The sequence below is a fragment of the Pleuronectes platessa genome, chromosome 13 (genome assembly GCF_947347685.1).
Source record: "Pleuronectes platessa chromosome 13, fPlePla1.1, whole genome shotgun sequence".
Classification (NCBI taxonomy): domain Eukaryota; kingdom Metazoa; phylum Chordata; class Actinopteri; order Pleuronectiformes; family Pleuronectidae; genus Pleuronectes; species Pleuronectes platessa.
In genome coordinates, this window is record NC_070638.1 from 1,431,285 (window position 1) to 1,451,877 (window position 20,593).

The following is a 20,593-nucleotide window of genomic DNA, read 5'->3' on the forward strand; positions in this document are numbered from 1 at the left end:
GTGTTTGTCTGAGTTTGTTCCTTTGAGCTTTGTGTGTTATTAACTCGCTCTCTGGCCTCCAGGCGATCAGCGATTCCAGACGAACACAACACCGGCTGGAAGTTCTACTTCAAGCTCTACTGCTTCTTGGACTCAGACAATGTTCCCAGAGACAGCGTGGAGTTCGCCTTCATGTTTGAACAGGTGAGACGAAGCCGGTCACTTCCCAGCTGTGCAGAGCCGACTGAGCCAAAGCTTAGTTTTACCCTGACAGGGGAAAAAAGGGTTTCATCCAATGATTATTTCTCAGAATTTAGACTATTGTCTGTCATCTGACGGTGAATTAAAAAAGAATCTAATAAATCTAAAATCTATTTTGATACAGTTTTCCATAATTGGGTTTAAACTGTTTTATTTTGATAACAAATCGAGAAACAGAGCTCAACCTGTCCACTTCAGACTCAGCAGGTGTGTTTCTTAGGCAGGGAACCTGTAGAACCCATTTAACCCCATCAGGCTGTTTTGTGATAATACAACCTTGTGGCCCTTGTGAAACTAAAGCCTCTATTGAAAGTAGCTGTGTTAAGACTCTCTGTGTCTGCTGTCTCCAGGCCCATGAAGCCGTCATCCGTGGTCGGTATCCGGCCCCTGAGGAGACTCTGCAGTTCCTGGCTGCCCTGAGACTTCAGTACCTCCTGGCCGATCACAGCTCCCAGGCCAACGTCCCGGAGATGTCCCAGGTGTTCCCCATGGCGCGATTACGGGCCCGGGTGCAGAACTCTGTCAAAACTTTCGCCCCAGGCACCGGCTCCGTGGCCGACCGCTCGGGCACAGCGGAGAGGAAACGCTCGAGCTTCCTGGAAGGAACACTGAGGCGGAGCTTCAGGAGCGGCTCGATGAGTCGGCAGAAGCTGGAGGAGGAGAACAGCCTGGAGGCCTGGATGAGGGAGGAGGCGGCGGCGGTGAGAACCAGCGTGATGGACAAGTGGAAGAAGCTGCAGGGGATGAACCAGGAGCAGGCCATGGTGAAATACATGTCGCTGGTGAAGGAGTGGCAGGGATACGGATCCACGCTGTTCAACGTCGAGGTGAGTAGAAATAGTTCCATGGGACTTTTTATAAACCATCGCAGGAGTCCAAAGCCGTGTCAGTCTCCTTTTGGTCAGTCGTCCTCAGCAGCCGGACCTCAGTGTTCTTCATGTGGTTTCAGTGCCGGGACGGATCGTTCCCCTGCGACCTCTGGTTGGGCGTGAGCCGAGAGGCCATATCGGTGTACAAGCGAGGGGAGCCCTGGCCTCTGGAGGTTTTCCCATATGAACAGATTCTGTCCTTCGGCGCCCCGCTGGCCAACTCATACAGGATCGCCGTGGAGGGCCGAGAGCTGGTCTTCGAAACCCCAATGGTTCGTACATCAAAGCAAATCCTCCTTCAGAGCTGTTGTTAAAAGAATAACATCAAAACCGGCAGATACATTTTCAGTCGTCCAAATGCATTCAGATCATGAAATGAGAGACCAGCCGTTATTCTTCATTAACGTTGCTCCTCCTCACCTCTGCAGGTCATGGACATTGCCAAGTTGATGAAGGCCTACATCAGCATGATCGTCAAGAAGCGCTACAGCAACTGTCAGTCCGTCAGCAGCCACGGCAGCCACGGCAGCCAGTGCAGCGCCTGGTGAAGGCCGCCCTTTCAGTCTTGACCTTGTGGTTGTGTGCCGGAGCGCCGCCGATGGGCCGAGTGTGGACGCCCGTCCTCGGTGCCGGGGAAAGAGCAGCTTCTACATTTGACTCTGTGAATGCTGGAGACAAACCCCAATGCTCTTAATGTTAACTCGCTCAAATGATTGTTGTGACTGGTCACACTCCAAAACACCACATCGGCACAAACCACAGATCAGAACTGTAACTGCATGCTGGTTCCAAATCATTTCAAAATGGAAGGAACAAACGACCAAAGCTTTTTCGGAGAATTTCCCCGATTTGCCCACAAGTGAAAACTGACCTGCAAGAAACAACTGGAAAACACAGATTATCAAGTGCAGGCAAAACGCTCACAGCACAAGAAGCAGTCAACATGCAGAACTTCAACTGGAATCAAAACCAGAAACTATTCGAATCATGTGTAAACCTACAGCTCTGAAAGTGTTTCAGTTTGAGAGCAGGACTCACCGATTTCACGTTGAGATTTTCTAAAGCTTGCACTCAAATAGCTCTGCTTGTGCTCAAACTGTGTATTTGCACCCAGATACTTTGCTGTTGGACAGATCTCCTGCTCTCCAGCTTCAGCTCTTCCTGAAACATCTGGTCTTGGATTTCATGCGCTGCTCCCGCCCTCCACAGCTTTATCATTACACGGTCCTCCCATCGCAAGACAAGCTAAAGCACCCACAACAAGGGCGGGGCAGTTTCCTTCCTCATCGCCCCCCCCCTGGCATTCTGCTGGTTCTCCTGTTTGACAGACTTGTTTCACTAATAAATCCGAGAGCGGAGGAGAAATCAGTGAAGACATCTAAGGAGCACACAGAGGCGGCATGACAAGAAGCTGGAGCACAGGCAATCTGAGTGCAAGCGCACAGATTGAGCACAAGCAGGGGCTTTGTGTGAGTGCAGGCTTGTGAGTAAAGTTTTACTAAATCTCCACGTGAAATCAATGAGTCCTGCTCTCACACTTAAAGACCACCCTCTTGAATAGAGGTGAAAATATCCGTTGGTGTAAGATAAGTTAACTCAAATGTAAATATACAAGAAATTCCACTTTTCCAACACCAAAGAAAATCTGATTTCATTTAACAGGACGTTGTTGGCTCATCAGTTCTCATGTTGTCAGCTCAATGTGGTCGTGTCCCGTTTTGCAAAAAGGTTCTTTCTTCATGATGCTAACATGACTGTGTTGGGGGGGGGGGGGGGGGGTTGTGTGTCTGTGTCTGTGTGTGTATGTGTGTCTGTGTGTGTGTGAGAGAAACAGGTGTGTCGACAGGCTGTCCGAATGTGAAAAAACTAAAGCAGAGAGCCTTCACACCGTTTCCTCTGCTTTGACAAACTCTGGGACTGGACGTCTATATTTTTCTCATTGTCTCCAGAATCTGTTCATTGTAAATAATTTGCAGCTCAAAACATTTCCACTTTGAGGTCGGCTGTCGTGATGGATTTAAGTTGAGATACGAAGGTCACACAAGTGCTTGTTTAGAATAAAGCAGGATGAACACCAATCAGATTTGGTCATATCGAGTCTGGTGGAGGTGCTGCCACATTTCCTGCAACTACCAATGAACCTGTTCACTGCAAAATCTGTCCATCCACGCAAATCTCTCAAGTTAGATTTTAAATCCTCTTTATTCTTTCAAGAAACTTTAACAGAGTCAAGAGGCAGAGTGAGGCAGACTGCAGCATCAGCTAAAACACAAAGAACTCCAACACCTGCAGGTCATCGGATCGGGGAATTCAAAACTCTAAATGTGTCAATGTCCAGATGAACAAATTGTACAAGGTGGTCCTCCACTGTTAATGAGAAGGAGATCCTCACCTGCATAAAAAAACACATATTTATCTGGTAATTCTGTTGGTGAATATCAACCAAGTTTCCAAACTTCCTCAAAACAGGAATTAAGTTTAGTCCAAATTAAAAGGACCATTGCGTCGGATAGATATCTGATCTTTGTCAGCCTCTGCTGGCATTAAGTAGGAACTGCAACAACACAAAGATCCCTTTAAACTACAGACGCCTGAGACAGATGTGAGAGTTCAGATTCACCAAATTCAGAGGATTTCATTACAGATGTTTGTTCCGGGTCATTTCAGAATAACATGATTGTAAATACTAAAGAAATTCCTGATTGCTGACGTCAAACCTTCAACTGTTCGGGAGCGAAAGTCTCCAACGTGCTTGAATCCTCGATTCCCCTCGATTTCAGTTCTTGTGCCTTTTAAACCTCCTCAGTCTGAAAACATCTGGACACGAGACCCTGAACGACTCATTTGGACAGTTTGTAGTTTGGACAGTTTGCAGATTGGACAGTTTGCAGATTGGACAGATTGGACAGTTTGCAGTTTGGACAGTTTGCAGAAGGACAGTTTGCAGATTGGACAGTTTGTAGTTTGGACAGTTTGCAGATTTGACAGTTTGGACAGTTTGCAGATTGGACAGTTTGCAGATTGGACACTTTGCAGTTTGTACAGTTTGCAGATTGGACAGTTTGCAGATTGGACAGTTTGCAGTTTGGACAGTTTGCAGATTGGACAGTTTGCAGATTGGACAGTTTGCAGTTTGGACAGTTTGCAGATTGGACAGTTTGCAGTTTGGACAGTTTGCAGTTTGGACAGTTTGCAGATTGGACAGTTTGCAGTTTGGACAGTTTGCAGTGGAACATTCCTTCAACATCTCACTGGAGCTCCGCGGGCGGCAGATCCATCCAAAGACGCGTGTGCAGGTTAATTCCACGGTGCCTTGCTGTATATTGAGAACCTTACTTTATGTTCTATGTGTGGTTTCCACTTTTTTTTGGTATAGTGTTATATATATTATATAATCATATGGCTGTACATTTTATACTTCTGATGTTTTTCCTGAATGATGACCACGTTTCCAACACCCAGTGGATCTTATACCGGTATCTTTTATAAAAATAAATCTGTATGAGTTGTTTTGTGTATTAAAAGGATGATTCTAACAATAAATGGTTGCATATTTGATTTAAAGTTGTATTCAGTTAGACTTTCTCTTTTTTTCACACTTGTTCCATCAGGTCGACTTCACATTATGCAGACAAACAACACTGCTCTCCGTGTATACAAATATTCTTTATACATTACATCCATGTTACATTCAACAGAAATAGAAACAGAGCCGACAGCTAAAGTCACATTCAAGTCGTCACCAAGAACCGAGTCAAGAACCAAATCAAGAACCGATCCCCGAACCCGATAACCCATCACACATCCCAGAACAGCAGAGGGCTCCTGGAAGCTCAACAGAGGGGGGACACATCAAAACATTTCAACAGCAGCTTTAACACCGGCACAACTCATCTGAGGATCGATTCTGTGTAGCAGCAGAGACTGTTGTAGATTCACCAGAGATAAGTTCTATTGTGCTCGATCTGCCTCGTTCACTGAATCCTGAAGGCTCGTGGGTCAAAGGTCGGATGGGAAACACACTGGGTTCTTCTGAATGATTCACCTGAAGGAAAATCCTGTGACAGAAGGTTTTCATTGGGTTTCTACCAAGAGTTAACATTTAAATGTAAACCAACTGAATATGAGAATTTCATGTCAGTTTGGCTTCTGATCAGAGACTGTAAACAGAGATGGGGGACATGACTGCCCCCTGGTGGCTATAGTGCAACACGTGTCCTCCATGTTAGAAGACGGCACATGGACCAAACTAAAAAAAGTCACATTTCTCAAAGATCATCACATTGATGTATTTTTAAGTGTTCACGTTTGGTCTTAATTAGTTATTTGATGATATAATAAACGGGTTGATTGACAGCTGAGAGTGACGGGTCCTCAACCCCTTCACCACCGTCTCTCCTGTGTGCGGCTTCATGCAATAACCACGAGTGTTATTTTCACCAAGGATCAAAACACGTGTGGGTTCATTTAACTGTTGAGATGGTTTGGAGGACCGGCCCCAGAGCAAACTGATTTAATACTTCATGTGGTAACACAAAGAAAGTGGAAAATACATCCCAGTAAGCTCAGATTGTGACGGCCCAGTGGGAACCCTCAGATGTTTGGTTGGCGTCACACCGATGTGACTCGGATGACGACCTCTCCGGAGTCACCGTCCTGGCTGAGGTTGTTTCGGGGCACGAGGCCGGGGCAGAACGGGGCCCAGCAGGGGCAGGTCCACGGCTGTGGCCCCAGCTGGGTGGAGTGTAACGGGCCATCGGGCCCAAAGGTGGCCAGGGGCAACCAAAGCGTCCTGGGGGCCAATGAGGAATGACCCGTGCTCATCTCCTCCATGTCCTTTGCCTTGTCGTAACTCTGGACGTCCCAGTGGAGGTTCACGGCTCGCCAGCGCATGAAGACGCTGTACACCGCTGCCCCCTCATGGACAATCAGGCCTATGACAACGACAGAAACGGACACGTTGAAGAAATCAACTGTTGAAAATATTATGCAAATTATAAATGGTCCCTTTCAGGCTGCAGGTCATATTCAGCATCAGGTGGTTTCTTTTATTTTCTTCTTCCACCTTCCAACACAACAGAGTTTATACAAAGTGATTTAAAACACACAACAAACATCACACGTCTCCTTTTCAAACGTTTGTCAGATCCTCATCTCTCTCCTGGAGGCTCCACACTTACTTCACTTCAAAATAAAAGATAAGAAGCCAACATCAGCCCGACTATTAATCAGGTTGTGAGTTTGTATCGTAGTGTTTGTTTCATTCCATCCTCACCCACGCAGACCAGGTCCATGAAGCCGTACATGCCGTAGCAGATCTGGAAGAGGACGTCCCGGCGCTGCCACACGGCCGCCGGGCTGAGAGCCGACCACAGCAGCCAGGAGATGCTGGCCACCAGGAAGAGGGAACCCAGGAACACGGCAATGATCTGCACCTTCTCCACCAGGGTGATGGTGATGGACTGCCACTGCAGGCAGAGAAGACAGAGAGAGAACAAATCTCTTTATCTGTGAACGCATGTGAAGCTTGAATCCAGAGTCACAGGAACACAACATATATCTGACTGTGGTCGACTCCTCAGACAAAACTCAACATCTAATTGCTCTGCCTCCGGGTCCAGACTAATATAACTCAACAATCCAGCAGCAGATCTCTACTCCAGCCCACGTCAGCTCATACTGCTGGAGGTGTGCTCTCCCTAACTCAGGCTTTCCATGTATGCACCTGGTCCTACACCAGAGCATTAACGCCAAATATAACTTATCACAATTATTCAAATCAAAAACATTTTTGAGAAAGTGGTCCTGACTGAACTGAGGTCATTTGAAGCAGAGAGGATGAAATCAGGTTTCAAGGTTTTCTCCTAAAGGCTCCTTGAAGAAATGTGACCAAGTCTGGAACCCTGTATTGTCCCTTATCGATCCTCTGGAGGTAGTTGTTGGGTGCAGTGCTCTACCTGCCACGGCCTCTTCATGTTGATGGCGATGATGTGGAAGCGATAGCAGCAGAGCTCACAGGTCCAGCACCCCCGCTCGCTGATCCACTTCAGCAGGCAGTGCTGGTGTGTGTACCGGACCGAGCCGTCACACCGGCACAGGTTCAACAAGTCGCCCTGGAGGTCAGAGAGAGGGCAGAGGTCATTGCACTATAGAGAGAAGACATTGATTTGATAAAAGCACTTTAAGACATTCACAAGTGGAAAATAAACCAGAATAACTAGAACGGCACTTCGATTCATATTCATGTCTCGGCTGGACTTTCTATGAATCTGTCCACTTCCTGTTGCACCAGTGACAGAAGGAAACACACTTCCTGTTCAGTATTCAAAGCGTCTCCATCTTACCTCCATTGAGGAAGGTGTGTGTGTGTTTACCTTCCTTCTCTTCCAGCAGGAAGACACACGACTCGTTCACCACAGAGCTTCAGCAGCATCGCTCAGATCAATGATAATCTCTCAGAGCTACACTCACGGATATGAGCAGGAGGACATTAATCATTGAAGACACAGATTTGTGCTTCTGTCTTTTCCTCGGGAAGCCATTACTGCAGCTCTGACCTGCCGGCTGAGCTGTGAGTGGCATATTAATAGTGTATTAAGGTCAGTGGTCAGGAAGCTCGTTCTTCATCATGTCATGAAAACCTTGTGGGTTTAAAAGGACCTCGGAGGCTTCGTCTTGAATAAAGTGACGCGGCGGATGTGATTGATAAAAAACAACATCCTGGAGTCTGGATCCTCGAAGGGACCAACACGTGCACGTATTCATGGATTATGATACAACTAGATCGCTTAGATATACAATAACCCCACACACACACACTAGTGGCCACACCTCTATCTTTACATCTGTCTTTACTGCTCCATCTCTATCAGACTTCTTCTTTAGTACAAGTACAGTTTTCTACGTGTTTTAATAGTGAGGTTAAAGGGATAGTTCACAGAAAAACAAACTTCTTATCTACTAACCACTGTGCCGATGGAGGGGGGGGGGGGGGGGGGGCTGAGGGGTACGAGTCCACAAAACGCTCAGGTGTGAACAGTGTTGCAGCAGAATCCGATGCAAAAGAAGTAAGCGACGACTTAGACTTCAGACGTAATAAAACAGAAAAAACATAACATGCCAAGAGTCTGCAGGCTCCACCATTCAAGTTGTAGCTTACAATCCACCGGAGGCAGAGCAGCTAGCTGACGTAGCCACGCGATGGTGTCCGAGGGTCTGTGAACGCACCTGGTTAAGATCAACAGATCAATCGTGATTCGTGAATATGGGAATAATCACGTGTTTTTTTCATAAGATTTTATCATTTATTTTTAAATTCTAGAATTTACAAGAAGGCAAGCGAGGCTTCAACTGAGGGTGTAAATAGAAGTATGATATGTGCATGTCAGAGAGACAGGGAACAAGAGGAGAGAGAACCAGTGACATGGTGTTTTTGACCGCTCCACTTCCAGGAATCAACAGCTCCCCAATATATGAGCAAGTTATTTTATGATTTTTGGGTAAAGGTCAAAGGACCTTCTGATGCCGGTCGGGCCTTTGTGTTAAATGACATCTCATTCTCACTCTGTCTTCTCACACAGGAATATTTTAAGTGTCAAGTTTCTGTTTTGCAGTTTTCTTAGTAACCGGTGAGCTTGACCAGCCCGTGGCCTCGTATCAAAATCAAATATTAGTCTGGACCCGGAGGCAGACGATGAGATTAGCTCTGCTAATAGGATATAGCCCACGTTCAGAAGACAGGATATTCACTTAGGCGTTTACTGGCCTGACTCCTCTTCCCCTCCAGCTCCGGTGGGGACGAACCGTCCCTCATCACGTCTCGCTGTCACGGACCAAACAGGCAAACGGCGTGTCAGGTTTCAGAGCCAGAGTGTCCATTTGTCCCTGCTGGTCCACATCTGTCCATCCAGCTCCAGGAAGACGAGCAGACAGTTCGGCTGACGCATCGCGTGGGGGTGACGTTTATTATAAATAGATTATGATTCAGCCTTTTTCATCCAGCTCGGATATGATGGATATGAAGCAGTTTGATTCATTGGGTTTGTATTGTACAACGGACCAAGACACAAGACGTAGATTTGACTGTGCACAGGAATTAATGTGCACTAAGAAAAGATGCAGCCTCTAAAGGGAACTTCTGCTTCCTCTTGTATTCAGCTGCATTTTTTAAAGTTGGGATTTCCAAATAAAAATATAGTAACGAGTGGGAAAGTTCAAATAGAAGTCCTCAATTTAATCCAACAGCAGTTTCTGATATTCAGCCTCTAGAGGAACTCTGGTCTAACTTCTATCTCTGGCTTCCTCTCATGTATCAGACTTGAATGAAAATGGATTTTTTAATCTGGATTTGGGCTGGAACCATTTTCCAAAGTCTGAGTTTTACATTCTTCACACTAAACAAAGACAATTACTCTTTGTTAACTAAGACTTTAGATAATGAACAGGAAACTTCAACGGTCCCCTGAACTCAACACTGAACAGGAAGCAGTGAAATGAAGGAGGAGAATTTACAGAGAGATTGAACTTTGGGTTCTCAGCAGATGATCAGACCCTGAGTGAAGCCTCAGGACAGAAACCTGCAGCTGCTCTGACCTGCGGTGTCAAACATGGCCGCTGTCAACAGAATCAAACCTGCTCACAGAAGAATGGTACGAAGGGAGAGGTTTGATTTTTCTTTCATGACGGGACCCGTCCTGAGTTAGAACCCACTTTCAGAGCATGTTGACCTCTGACCCTGTGAATCCTCACTCAGGAACGTTCTACACACATTGAACAGTTTCCAGTTTCTGTTCAAACCTCCATAAAGATATTTGAACCAACAAATGTTGCTTTGACAAGTTCTTTCAGCGCTAGCTGTGAAGTGGAGAGCAGTAACCAAAGAGAACCTCTAGACTCAACTGTGTCCTGCCTTGCTCCAGTGCTCAAGTCACAGCTGACTGTAACGATTCTGTCTCCACACAAAGGACGTCCACCGGAAACCCGGGACACCTGGACCTGCAGCACCTGGGACAAAACTCCTTATGTAATTCACATCGGACTCTGAGACACACGTGACAGTGACCGAAAACTCACATTACAAGTTCCAACTGAATGTGTCAAGCTCCAGGCTTGGTTTGTCTTTGTGTTCTCGCTCTAGCTCTCCTCTGGCTCCTGCTCTGGCTCCTGCTTTAGCTCTCTTCTGGCTCTCGCTCTAGCTCTCCTCCTGCTCCTGCTCTCCTCTTGCTCTAGCTCCCCTCTGGATTCTGCTCTAGCTCTCCTCTGGGTCCTCCTCTGGCTCTCGCTCTAGCTCTCCTCTGGCCCCTGCCCCTGCTCTAGCTCTTGCTCTAGCTCTCCTCTGGCTCTCGCTCTAGCTCTCCTCTGGCCCCTGCCCCTGCTCTAGCTCTTGCTCTCCTCTGGCTCTCGCTCTAGCTCTCCTCCTGCTCTCGCTCTAGCTCTCCTCTGGCTCTCGCTCTAGCTCTCCTCCTGCTCTTGCTCTAGCTCACGCTCTAGCTCTTCTCTCGCTCCAGCTGCTCACCAACCGGTCGAGGCATATGTTGCCCACATTGAGTTTGGTTCTAGAGGTTTCAGTCTCCTGCTCATACCTGGAACTGCTCTGGAACTGAGTTGAACTGAACCGGGCCCCCGGCCCGTGGCCCCCCCACTCCCCACCACGGGAGTCTGACCCGTGCGCCTGTCCGCCCACGAGCCGGAGCAGCACTCACCTGCTCGGCTCCTTGGAAGCAGATGCGGCAGCTGGGGGTCGGGATGCACGTGTCACTGCTGCAGCTCGAGTGCATCGCCTGCGTCTTGCACGCTGCTCCCCCCACCGCCCCATCCTCGCTGGACAAGTCCCCCCGGTTCGATTCCTGCGGGTCGCCCGCAAACGTGTCCCCGCAGCCCCGGTCCTCGTGACAGTCCTCCTGACGGTCCTCCCCTTCGTCCCGCTCCTCTCGCTCCTCTGCCGGCTGCGCCTGGTCCTCGTCCCCGGGATGCGGACGTCCTCGTGGGGCGCTCGCTTCTTCCTCCCAGGTGTGGCAGTGGGTGATGGCGGAGCCCCCCCTCGCCTCTCCCTCCTCGGTGCTCATCATCAACTCAAGTGTCGGAATTAAATTGCATTGATGTCCTCCAGCCCTGCGAGACGTGATGCAGATCCCAGATCCCAGATCCCTGATCCCGGACCCCGGACCCCTCCGTTCCGTGGACGCCGAGCCGCGGATCAGCAGCCAGATCCCCGCCGGTGCTGCGGCCCGTCCGCCGGCTGAACCCGCCTCCTCCGCTCCGGGGACCCGGGGAGCGTTTCCGAGCAGCAGCGTCCAGGCATCGCAGCGGGAATCAAACCGACCTGAAGCACCGGATTCCCGTCTCCCTCTTCCCTTCCTCCCCCTCTGCCTCCGCCTCTTTGGTCCAAGCTGACAGCTACACAACACAACACACAAAAACACGTACACAATACACACAAACACACACTTGTATCTAAGTGAGCCTTTGATAAAATAAATAAATAAATACCACTTTTATTGTATTTTGTATTTCAGTTTATTTTGAAGCATCCGAACCTTAACCTAATCTTAACAGTCCATTGATGAAGTGTGTCCTCACTCTGTAGGTCTATGCTCACAATGGTCCTCACAAATATAGAAGTACACTAACACACTTGTATCTGGATGAGGACCAGCTACAGATGAAGTGGTGTGAAAACTACAGTGACCAAAACCATCAGTTATCAGTATTATCACAGTAATTTCACGTTTTACATTGACATAAAATACGATCAATCGAATCATCGCAGCAATAAAGGATTAAACAAACACACACACACACACACACACACACACACACTCACACAAACTGATGTGTCCTTGTGCTGCTGAGAGTCTTTCTGTCCAGAACCCTCTTGTGGTGAGTCCAGCTCAGGAAACAGAACGGACACGTCCCAGGAGACAGAACCAATCAATCACATCATCATCCCATTAATATGATGGAGGAGGTAACTGTCCAGACCCATGAAGGCACCACCTCTGCAGCCTGGAGAGAAGATGCATCATCTTCACAGCTCAGTGGGTCTCATTCAAGGGTTCTTGGGGGGGGGGGGGGCACACTCTTACCAGTGGGGGTCAAATGAACTTATACAACATTAGGTGAAGCCACAGATCCTTTAAAAAGTTAAGTTTATTTAATATTGTTATAAAGAAAAGAAACAGCACTGCAGTTTCAGTCGACATACATTTTCTTCCCAGACTAAGACGAGGACATTTTCAGATACATGTTCAGATATCATGTATTCACAATGCACCAAGTTCAAAAACGAAAGCCACAGTATGAAGTTGCAGATTTTCCTTTTCATAGTGACAGGACCGAGAGAGAAACAAGAGTTTGAGCACAAAGCTGCAGCTCAACTTCAGATCATCACATCTGGGCTCAGAGCTGGTTTTTAATATTTCATCAAAAGCAAATCAAACATCTGATCCTCTTCCATCAACCACCTCCAACCAAACTCCAGCTGCATCTCATTGGATGCACCGATGCTTCAGTTAACTGTGGGAAAAGACTGTGCTCACAAAAATAATAATCCTAGTTTATATTTATTAGATGCGTAATAATCCAGAGAAGCTGCCATGACAGGAGGATTTTACAAAAAAGTCCATGTGTCCATCTAGAAACGTCTAAATGATCGGGTGGTGCTGAAGTCTTTCCTGAATGAAGACAAACAATAAACTAATTTCCTATGTCACCCTGGAACTCCCCACTGTTCTGGGTGGGAGGAGGAAGAGGAGGAGGAGGAAGAGGAGGAGGAGGAGGAGGAGGAGGAAACTGCTTTTCCAAGAAGAATCTTCTCTCCTTCTTTTTTTCTTCTGACGATGTCTATCGCTTTCCGGGGAGTGGGCCAGTAATGGACTCTAATGCAGCAAAGGAAATTATCCACTCATGTCCAATCACTACCTACTGAGCACCGATCAATACCAGGTCCCCAGGGCTCGAAGGGAGACCGGGCTGGAGCTGAGAGCCGGGGGGGGGGCTGGGCGAGCTGCGTCTGAACAGGTTTGTTTAGGAAGGGGGGGGGGGGGACTGAGATCGACCGCCTCCGAATTTACTTTTGGATTTCAACTTCCATCTGAGAGGGTGGTGCCCCCCCACTGACTAGAATGGCACTCAGAGCACGTTCCTCCTCCAAGGCCCAACTCGCTCCTTAAATTCAAATCAAGCCGATGCAAACTGATCGATACCAGTTCCCAAAATACACCTTCAGGTCCACAAATGATTCCCCAGGAAATCAGTGTGTGTAAAAACTTCCTATCTCACATTGTTAAAGAGAGAGAAACAAAAATTCCCAGATGTTCCCCTTTATCCAGATGTGCTTCTAGATTGTTCTTTTCTGGATAAAGTCTGATGTTTCTTCCTTTAATGGAACTATTTAACAAAAGACATCCCTCATCCCCTTGTGCTCGATTCATCACAGCTGTAAACCCTTGATAAGAACTTGTGGGTCCACATTTATCCATATTTATAGAGAAACTTTGAAAGTAAATCTTATTTAAACTTGTTTTTGTTAAGTTAACGTTTCTATGTTAAGAACAGCTGCATCAATTGATGAATCCATCAATTCTTACAATTATTGAAATGGGAATGTTTGGTGTTTTTCATGGACTCACTTCTCTGCACTTTTGAATGTTTTCTAACAATTGACTGAACTTAAAATTCTCTACTGGTCCAGGGGAGAGAGGCCAGATGTGATTTGAAGAGTTAAAAGTTCATGATGGAGGACAAACATCTGTCAGAGGCATTTCACAACAACCAAAGAAGTTGTTCCTCTCAATGTTTCATAACTCATGTTTCCAGCTGAACCCAGAAACCTCTGTCCCCAGCAGCCTCACTGGAGCTGAATCTAAAAAGGGAGCTGGTGGAACACGTAAGCTTTGTGAAAAAGTCTTCACATGAATTCAGATGATCCAATTCAACTTCAAGATCAGGAGCAACCAGTAGATTCTAAGGCAACAATCTAAATACAGAAGGTGAGCAAATTAAACATCAAACGGTCGAGCTAATTTAAAGAACCACCTCCTCCCATCACCTCCACAGTGCTAATGCTCCTCAGCCAAGTCGTCCTGATCAATTATTCTCCTTCCCACCGTCGGCCTGTCTGCAGAGCCCCCCCCCCCCCTCTGTTCTTCAGTGGCGTTCTGTACGAGGCGCCTTCACCCCCGAAACCATTGTGCCACAAACACTCTCCCAGCCGAAGAAAGGAAGTGGAGAGCCTGCCAAAGATAGAGTGGAGGACCACAAACAGATGGAGTGGCTGAGCTCATTAAAGGGCTGGTGTGTGGTGGGTCAGCATCCGGCTGGAGAAGCCCCATCAGCTTTCCATGACATCATCTGCACGAGGCCCACAGCGCCTGATCAGTCTGACGTCTCTGAGAGAGATGAAGATCCACAGATCAAACCCTGTCTTCAGGAGACGGCTGAAGATCCAGAGGAACCGTCAGTGTTTAAAAGAACCAGGAGGAGAAGTCCACACCGCAGCTGTCAATCATGATGTTCAACACCGTTTTTATTTCATCAAAACCAAAACAAAACTCTTACAAGATAAATCGGTGCGATAAGAACTACTTAACGGATTGTTTAAAGTTGGGTTCACTTTACGATCAGTACTGCAGCCAGCCACCAGGGGGCATGATTAGGAAAGATGTCAAAAGTGGAGCATTTTAGTAAAAAAAAAAAAAAAGTAAGGATCATTTCTAACCTCCATATCTTTGACGTGTCTCTTTTCTATAAGGACGTAAGAGACGTTTATTGCATCATAGTTCTATGAGAAGACTTCTCTTTCCTGCTCAACAAATTAAAACGTTGGATTCGATCAAGGACACGGGTCATAGCTGCTAAGTTTTATTTCTTAATGGTTCCTGCACCGGCAAACAAAATGTAAACCAGAGCTAAACTGTATCCAATAAATATGAAACATGTATTTAGTTGGATGCATTATTTGTTATAAAGATCTAATCGCTCACTGGTCGAACTCCTTGATAAAGACCAACTGCAGCAGTTGTAAATATAGATTCTAAATAATTTGTGACACTGATGGTTGCTTAGTAAAGTTGATGAGATCTCCTCCCTTGTCGTCAAATCACAAGTTCATTTCAAGCTGATTTCCTGTGGACCTACACTTTCCACTCAGTGATAGAACACAATCAAATCAACACAACACATGAGATGGTGACAGATTTGGTCTGATCTGACAGTTTGAGGGTTCTTCCTGCCGCAGTGGGAGGAGCCACAGCGTCTGCAGCTGTGCTCGATTCTGAACTCAGTCCTGTTGCCTGGAAAACAGCAAAGACGTGACCGAGCCACGGTCTCACACCACGTCCGGTTCCCCACACACAGTCTAGAACATGATCTGGATTCTGAAGTGCTTCTGCTTGTTGGCGTTGTTGTTCATGCCCAGCTTCAGCATCCATTTTTTCTTCATCAGCTGGACGTACTTCATGTCTCTCTGGTTCCGATTGAACGCGCTGTTGCCTGAGAGAAAGAGAGAAGGGGGGGGGGGGCAGACAGGTTCAGGAACAGTTCTCTTGTCTTCATGGTGGAATAATGAGAAGAGAACAGGAGCCCTCACAACACTAAAGACTTTAAATCTAAACTCAGAGAAGTTATTTGGTTTTATTTATCAGTGGGACGTTGAGCGCTCATCAGAGACTGTGCTAGAATGTGAGCACAAGAGGACAACTCTCAGGACAGGTGTGGATTTAGATAGATAACAATATTTAGATTTGGTGGTGCACTCTTACCTCCATCTCCTCCCCAGCCCAGCGCCTTGTACTGCCGGAGGACTCGGCCCACGGCGTTCTTGTTGTGGCTGAGAACCACCGCTCGCTGATATCCAAATCGCTGCTTGTAATATCTCATGAGGGAGCGATGGCCGATCTTGGCTCCTGAAGAAACACACAGCAATCACAAGAATTCCAGTTAGAGCACGAGCACATAATAAAACCAGAGAATGACAGCACAGATCCTTGAGCAACATCTACAATTATTAAAAGAGACAATCAACTGGGGCTTACACATTCAACATAATGTAATAATTGCACAATATTTCTCTGTGATTAACCACTGGGAGTCCTGGTTTATCTTTTAATGCTTTTGCCTTTATATATTACATTAAGTGATTATCATGCCACAGCTGGGTATCTTCATTTGTTCAGCACAAATGTGCCTTTATGACCAGATCATTAGTATAATATGTCAAGGACAAAAAATGTATATATGCAAAATACACAAGAAAAATCTACTCTGATTGGATTTTTTTTTTACTATAAAACAGCACCACTAAGCAAAGTGCAAAATGTAGGTTGCAGATATGAATAATAAAGCTGATTTAAAATAAAGCAACTGGACTTATTTGAAATAAAGAAAGCAGGTGTGACCATATATCATATCTGTGTCACATCAGTTTGTGCTCCGAGTTTTGCATTCAAAGTGAGGGGAGTTCACAAATTATGTAAATATTAAATCTTTTTTGTTTTGCACTTCCATGGTGTTTGGTTCATGTTTTTGTGACACAAACGTTTTCTTTCTATCATAATTTATACTTGGCTGATCAACACTAAACAAAAACAACTTTCGAGTCGAGTAGAAACCAGCGTTTCGTGAGGGAGATGAAACTCATGTTGAAGTCACCTGACGGCAGCGTCAGCTCCAGCGTCTCGTCGTCGCACTCCAGGTCTTTGTCGTCAGGCAGATCTTCGGTCATCTCTGAATCCCCCCCCTCCTTGCTGTCAGGGTAGCTGCTCCTGTGGACGAAAAACAAAGCAAACAAAAAGAAAGTGAACAAAAATGACAGAGATGCAGCACAAATAAATCCAGATGCCTTTAAATTCTGCTTTTAAAACAACACATCGGTTCAGGGTCAAACAAGCAGGAGGCGGAATCCACATTTTAAAACCCAAATGAGTTTAGTGCCGTTTGGTTCAGTGACCTTTGACACCAAATTCTCATCAAGTAATCAGTGAGTACAAGTGAATATTAGAACCAGATGAAATGAAATTCGCTGCTGGTGTTCCTGATACATCAAGTGCACAAGAACATGCTTTGTATGGTAAACAGAGAACTTGACCTCCAGATTAAATCATTTAATTTAAAGATTCCCTAATTGTGTTTTTAAAAGATCAAGAATGGAGTGGATGGACGGACGACCACGAAACCCAACGGCTTTGCTTAAAGGGTCAGTGCGTAGAAGTTAGTGGTGAAGTGTCAAGATGTAGATCACCTCCCACAGCTGAGCAAATCACAGGTTATAGATCATAGTAACTTTAATTACCTGAAGTCATAGAAGTCGGCAAACTCCAGAGCAGCATCTCCATCAGTGAAGAGCTTACAGTGGCTTTTGTCTGTCATGTGACTCTGAACTGCTTCTGCTGAATAAAACGAGCGCCCCTTCTCGTTACACCATAAACACACGTTCCCGGCTCCGACCTTCTCTCCTGGGACGAGGAGGAGAAGAGTTTGTTAGAATAAGAACATTACATAATAACTGGCAGCTGTTTTCACATGACTTGCACAGAATTACAAACTTTAATGTCTGCTGCATTTGGAAATTCACATAAAGACACAGAAGTGAGTGGAAGGAGTCTTTCCTCCTCTTTAGTTCTGGTTTCATTTTCCTGCTCAACACTACACTTCAGGATCCAGGTGAGTGAACTGTGCTCAGAACTCACCGAGGTACCGGACCAGGCCCCCGAGGTCCACAAGGAACTCCACGTCGGGGATGAAGAAGCTGTGGACTTTGGTCATGTGGGCGACATTTTTCAAGAGTGACTTTGAGTGATGGGAGCAGAACAGGCAGTCGGTGACGGGGATGGAGCCTGGCAGACCAGCTGGGGGGGGGTCAGACAGACCCACAGAGTCCTCTTCCTCCTGATCAATCGTTTCCTCTTCAAGGTCCTCCATCTCATCATCCTCCTCCTCCTCCTCCTCCTGGTCAATGTCCTCCCACTCTTCTGAAAGATTTTCATCAGAACATTTTAACACCACAAATGAAAACTCAAATAAGTTTATCATCAACTTCTGTAGTGTACACGATTACATTTCAAGAGAAACAACCTCAAGTCTTAACATATAGATAACTGCAAAAAGCACGTAAAACAGAACTTGGTGGTACTTTATCTTTTAAATAAGGTTTGAGGTTTACTCAGATATTACCTCCCTCGGCCGTGGCTCCCTCTTCTCTCTCTTGCCTCTTGGCTTGCTCCTCCAGCCACATCATGCGGGGGGGTATCTCCGGCCTCTCTGTCTTCTCCTTCGCCCCTCCTTGTGACGTCTGGGCCTTCCCCTGCTTGGCCAGGCTCGACCTCTGCTGCTCTTTCAGGGCTTGCTGCAGGGCCTCGTTCCTGGCGTCTTGATCCACCTTCTCATCACCGAGTCCCTTCTCCAGGTTCTTCTCGTTCATCCTCTCCACTTCCTTCTGGGCGGCCAGCAGCGCCTGCTTCTCGGCCTGCTGGTGCTTGTGGGACTGCAGGTGGTTCTGGTAGGCGTTGGTGGTGGAGAACTTCTTGCTGCAGACGGCACAGCCCTCTGTGCTCGACGACTCCTGCAGATGTTTTTCGGCAGCAGCCCTCTGGGCCAGGACGCGCTCCTGGAAGTTCTCGGCCGTGACGGGGGGCATGTCGGCCACCTTGCGCTTCAGGTTGTAGCGGTGCCAGTCGGTCTTGTAGTGAGCTCGCTGCACTTCGCCATCGGAGAAAGCAACTCGGCAGCTGATGCACGTGTAGGAGGCCATGGCAACCTGGAAACAGGTCACGTTGAAATTACTCATACGTCTCAAATCACTAATTTGTCACAGAGGGCTTCACAATGCCGACAACACATTCTTAAAACCATTTGGATTCTGCCCAAATACACAAAACAACAACAGACCAAACTCATTTCAGAAAATAGCTGATGGTATGAAGCTGCTTTACACCAAAGATCCCAGAGACACTCAACTCCAAAGCCAACATGTTCTTTTATCAGTTGCTGCAGACTGTTGGTAAATTGTATATTTAAATTAGTGGCAAATCGGTATTAACTAAAATAAGCAAAGTCTTAGAATCATAAGCTTTGTTGGAAGAAATTGGGCAAAACAGTGCTTTGATGCTACAGGGTGATTTAAACCCATTTTCTTATGCAGTTATTTCCTGCAGTATATTAACATGTAATAACTCAGTGAGTCACTAACTATTGCTCTGTGACTTCTTAGGACTCAATTTTCCAACCTCTAACCTACGAATCACCTTTATGCAGATGTGTTATCATCTATCTTACATGATAATGAAGTGTGTATGAATGTGGTGTAGGCAGTCTGCAGAGCTCACTGACATTGAGGTGAACAATGGAGTCTTTATAGAGCAGCTTATAAAATAAACAAACAGAAAAACGTGAACTGAACAAGCGTCTTCCTTTAGCATGTAAAGGTTCAGTGTGTAGGATGTAGTGCCATCTGGTGGTGAGGTGTCATATTGCAGCTGAACCCCCCTCCCCTTCCAAACATGACAGAGAACCTGAGGTAAACTTCAGCTGGATATTTTGTCCAGTCTTTATCTACTGTATAAAACATGGCTGCCTCCGTGGAGAGGATCCGCTCCTGGTATAAATATGAAGTATGTAAATATCAATGACTCAGTCTAGATTAAATAAAAAAACAATTCGTACGATATAGACAAAATACACTCGTGAACCATCACCAGGATTAATTTATCCTCAGTTTCTGCCAACAGGACATTTCACCCAAATCGTACACACTGGACCTTTAATACGGGAATGTTGCATTTAAAAGTGAAAACCATAAATCTGGAAAACACACGAATACGCGTTGTCTAGTAACAGTAAAGGAACGAACTTTCTGTTGACAGTCATAACATCGATCTACTGGACATTAGCCTAGCTAGCTAGCTGCGCAGTTACAACCTAGCTGTCGCGTAAAAAGGAAGTTAAAGCGGGTCGACGGCGAAATTAAACGATAGTTCATCGGCTAACAAACAGCTAACCAAACTTCAGGCAACGGCTAGCTACCAGCTAACCAAACCTCAGGCAACAGCTAGCTACAAGCTAACCAAACACTCAGGCAACAGCTAGCTACAAGCTAACCAAACACTCAGGCAAGGGTTAGCAACAAGCTAACCAAACACTCAGGCAACAGCTAGCTACAAGCTAACCAAACACTCAGGCAACGGCTAGCAACAAGCTAACCAAACCTCATCACATTTGTGCAGCCTTTCACATTTAACAGGCCACGTGTCTGTCACTGTCCAGGACTTTATCACACACGTGCGGGCAACACGAACGGTGACACTTACTGAGTAGTCCGGTGAGCAAGGCAGCACCGATGGAAGTGTGTCCGGTGATCGAGCCCCAAACTCTGTTCCGCTGCAGCACCAACGACACACGAGGGCGAGTCGCTTCTTCTTCGGCGGCGGTCGAGCGGCGCTTCATGTGCAACACCGCCCCCTGCAGCTCCAGAGGGTTTGTGTTGTGCTGCC

General features: G+C 46.5%; 3 protein-coding genes across 3 annotated transcripts in view; 1 reads left to right on the forward strand and 2 right to left on the reverse strand.

Moving 5' to 3' along the window:
* The window catches only part of myo10 (myosin X), a 65,483-nt gene extending 62,596 nt beyond the window's left edge, over positions 1-2,887 (forward strand). Inside the window, exons 38-41 of the mRNA XM_053437484.1 lie at positions 63-183; positions 591-1,067; positions 1,190-1,381; positions 1,538-2,887. Coding sequence (XP_053293459.1) covers positions 63-183; positions 591-1,067; positions 1,190-1,381; positions 1,538-1,657 — 910 coding nt within the window. The 3' untranslated portion in view covers positions 1,658-2,887. The remainder of the gene's footprint in view (positions 1-62; positions 184-590; positions 1,068-1,189; positions 1,382-1,537) is intronic.
* Positions 2,888-5,720: 2,833 nt separating this feature from the next.
* marchf11 (membrane-associated ring finger (C3HC4) 11) lies at positions 5,721-11,173 on the reverse strand. Its single transcript, XM_053438808.1, has 4 exons — positions 10,811-11,173; positions 7,067-7,222; positions 6,385-6,577; positions 5,721-6,043 (listed from the first exon to the last, which is right to left on the reverse strand). The coding sequence occupies exons 1-4, from the start codon at positions 11,171-11,173 to the stop codon at positions 5,721-5,723; spliced, it is 1,035 nt and encodes a 344-aa protein (XP_053294783.1).
* A 3,434-nt stretch (positions 11,174-14,607) lies between these two features.
* znf622 (zinc finger protein 622) lies at positions 14,608-20,522 on the reverse strand. The gene is made up of 7 exons (XM_053438254.1): positions 20,411-20,522; positions 18,279-18,861; positions 17,795-18,076; positions 17,398-17,560; positions 16,758-16,870; positions 15,869-16,012; positions 14,608-15,599 (listed from the first exon to the last, which is right to left on the reverse strand). The coding sequence occupies exons 2-7, from the start codon at positions 18,853-18,855 to the stop codon at positions 15,466-15,468; spliced, it is 1,413 nt and encodes a 470-aa protein (XP_053294229.1). The 5' UTR covers positions 18,856-18,861; positions 20,411-20,522; the 3' UTR covers positions 14,608-15,465.
* Between the last annotated feature and the right edge of the window lie 71 nt (positions 20,523-20,593).

Excerpts from the sequence above, each read along its gene's own strand:
- marchf11 (XM_053438808.1), bottom strand. The coding sequence starts at position 11,173 with ATGAGCACCGAGGAGGGAGAGGCGAGGGGGGGCTCCGCCATCACCCAC. Across the intron at positions 7,223-10,810 it reads GCTTCCAAGGAGCCGAGCAG|GGCGACTTGTTGAACCTGTG; the intron begins GTGAGTGCTGCT and ends TCTGACCTCCAG. Across the intron at positions 6,044-6,384 it reads CATGGACCTGGTCTGCGTGG|GCCTGATTGTCCATGAGGGG; the intron begins GTGAGGATGGAA and ends TCGTTGTCATAG.
- znf622 (XM_053438254.1), bottom strand. The coding sequence starts at position 18,855 with ATGGCCTCCTACACGTGCATCAGCTGCCGAGTTGCTTTCTCCGATGGC. Across the intron at positions 18,077-18,278 it reads GGGAGCCACGGCCGAGGGAG|AAGAGTGGGAGGACATTGAC; the intron begins GTAATATCTGAG and ends AAAATCTTTCAG. Across the intron at positions 17,561-17,794 it reads GGGCCTGGTCCGGTACCTCG|GAGAGAAGGTCGGAGCCGGG; the intron begins GTGAGTTCTGAG and ends TCCTCGTCCCAG.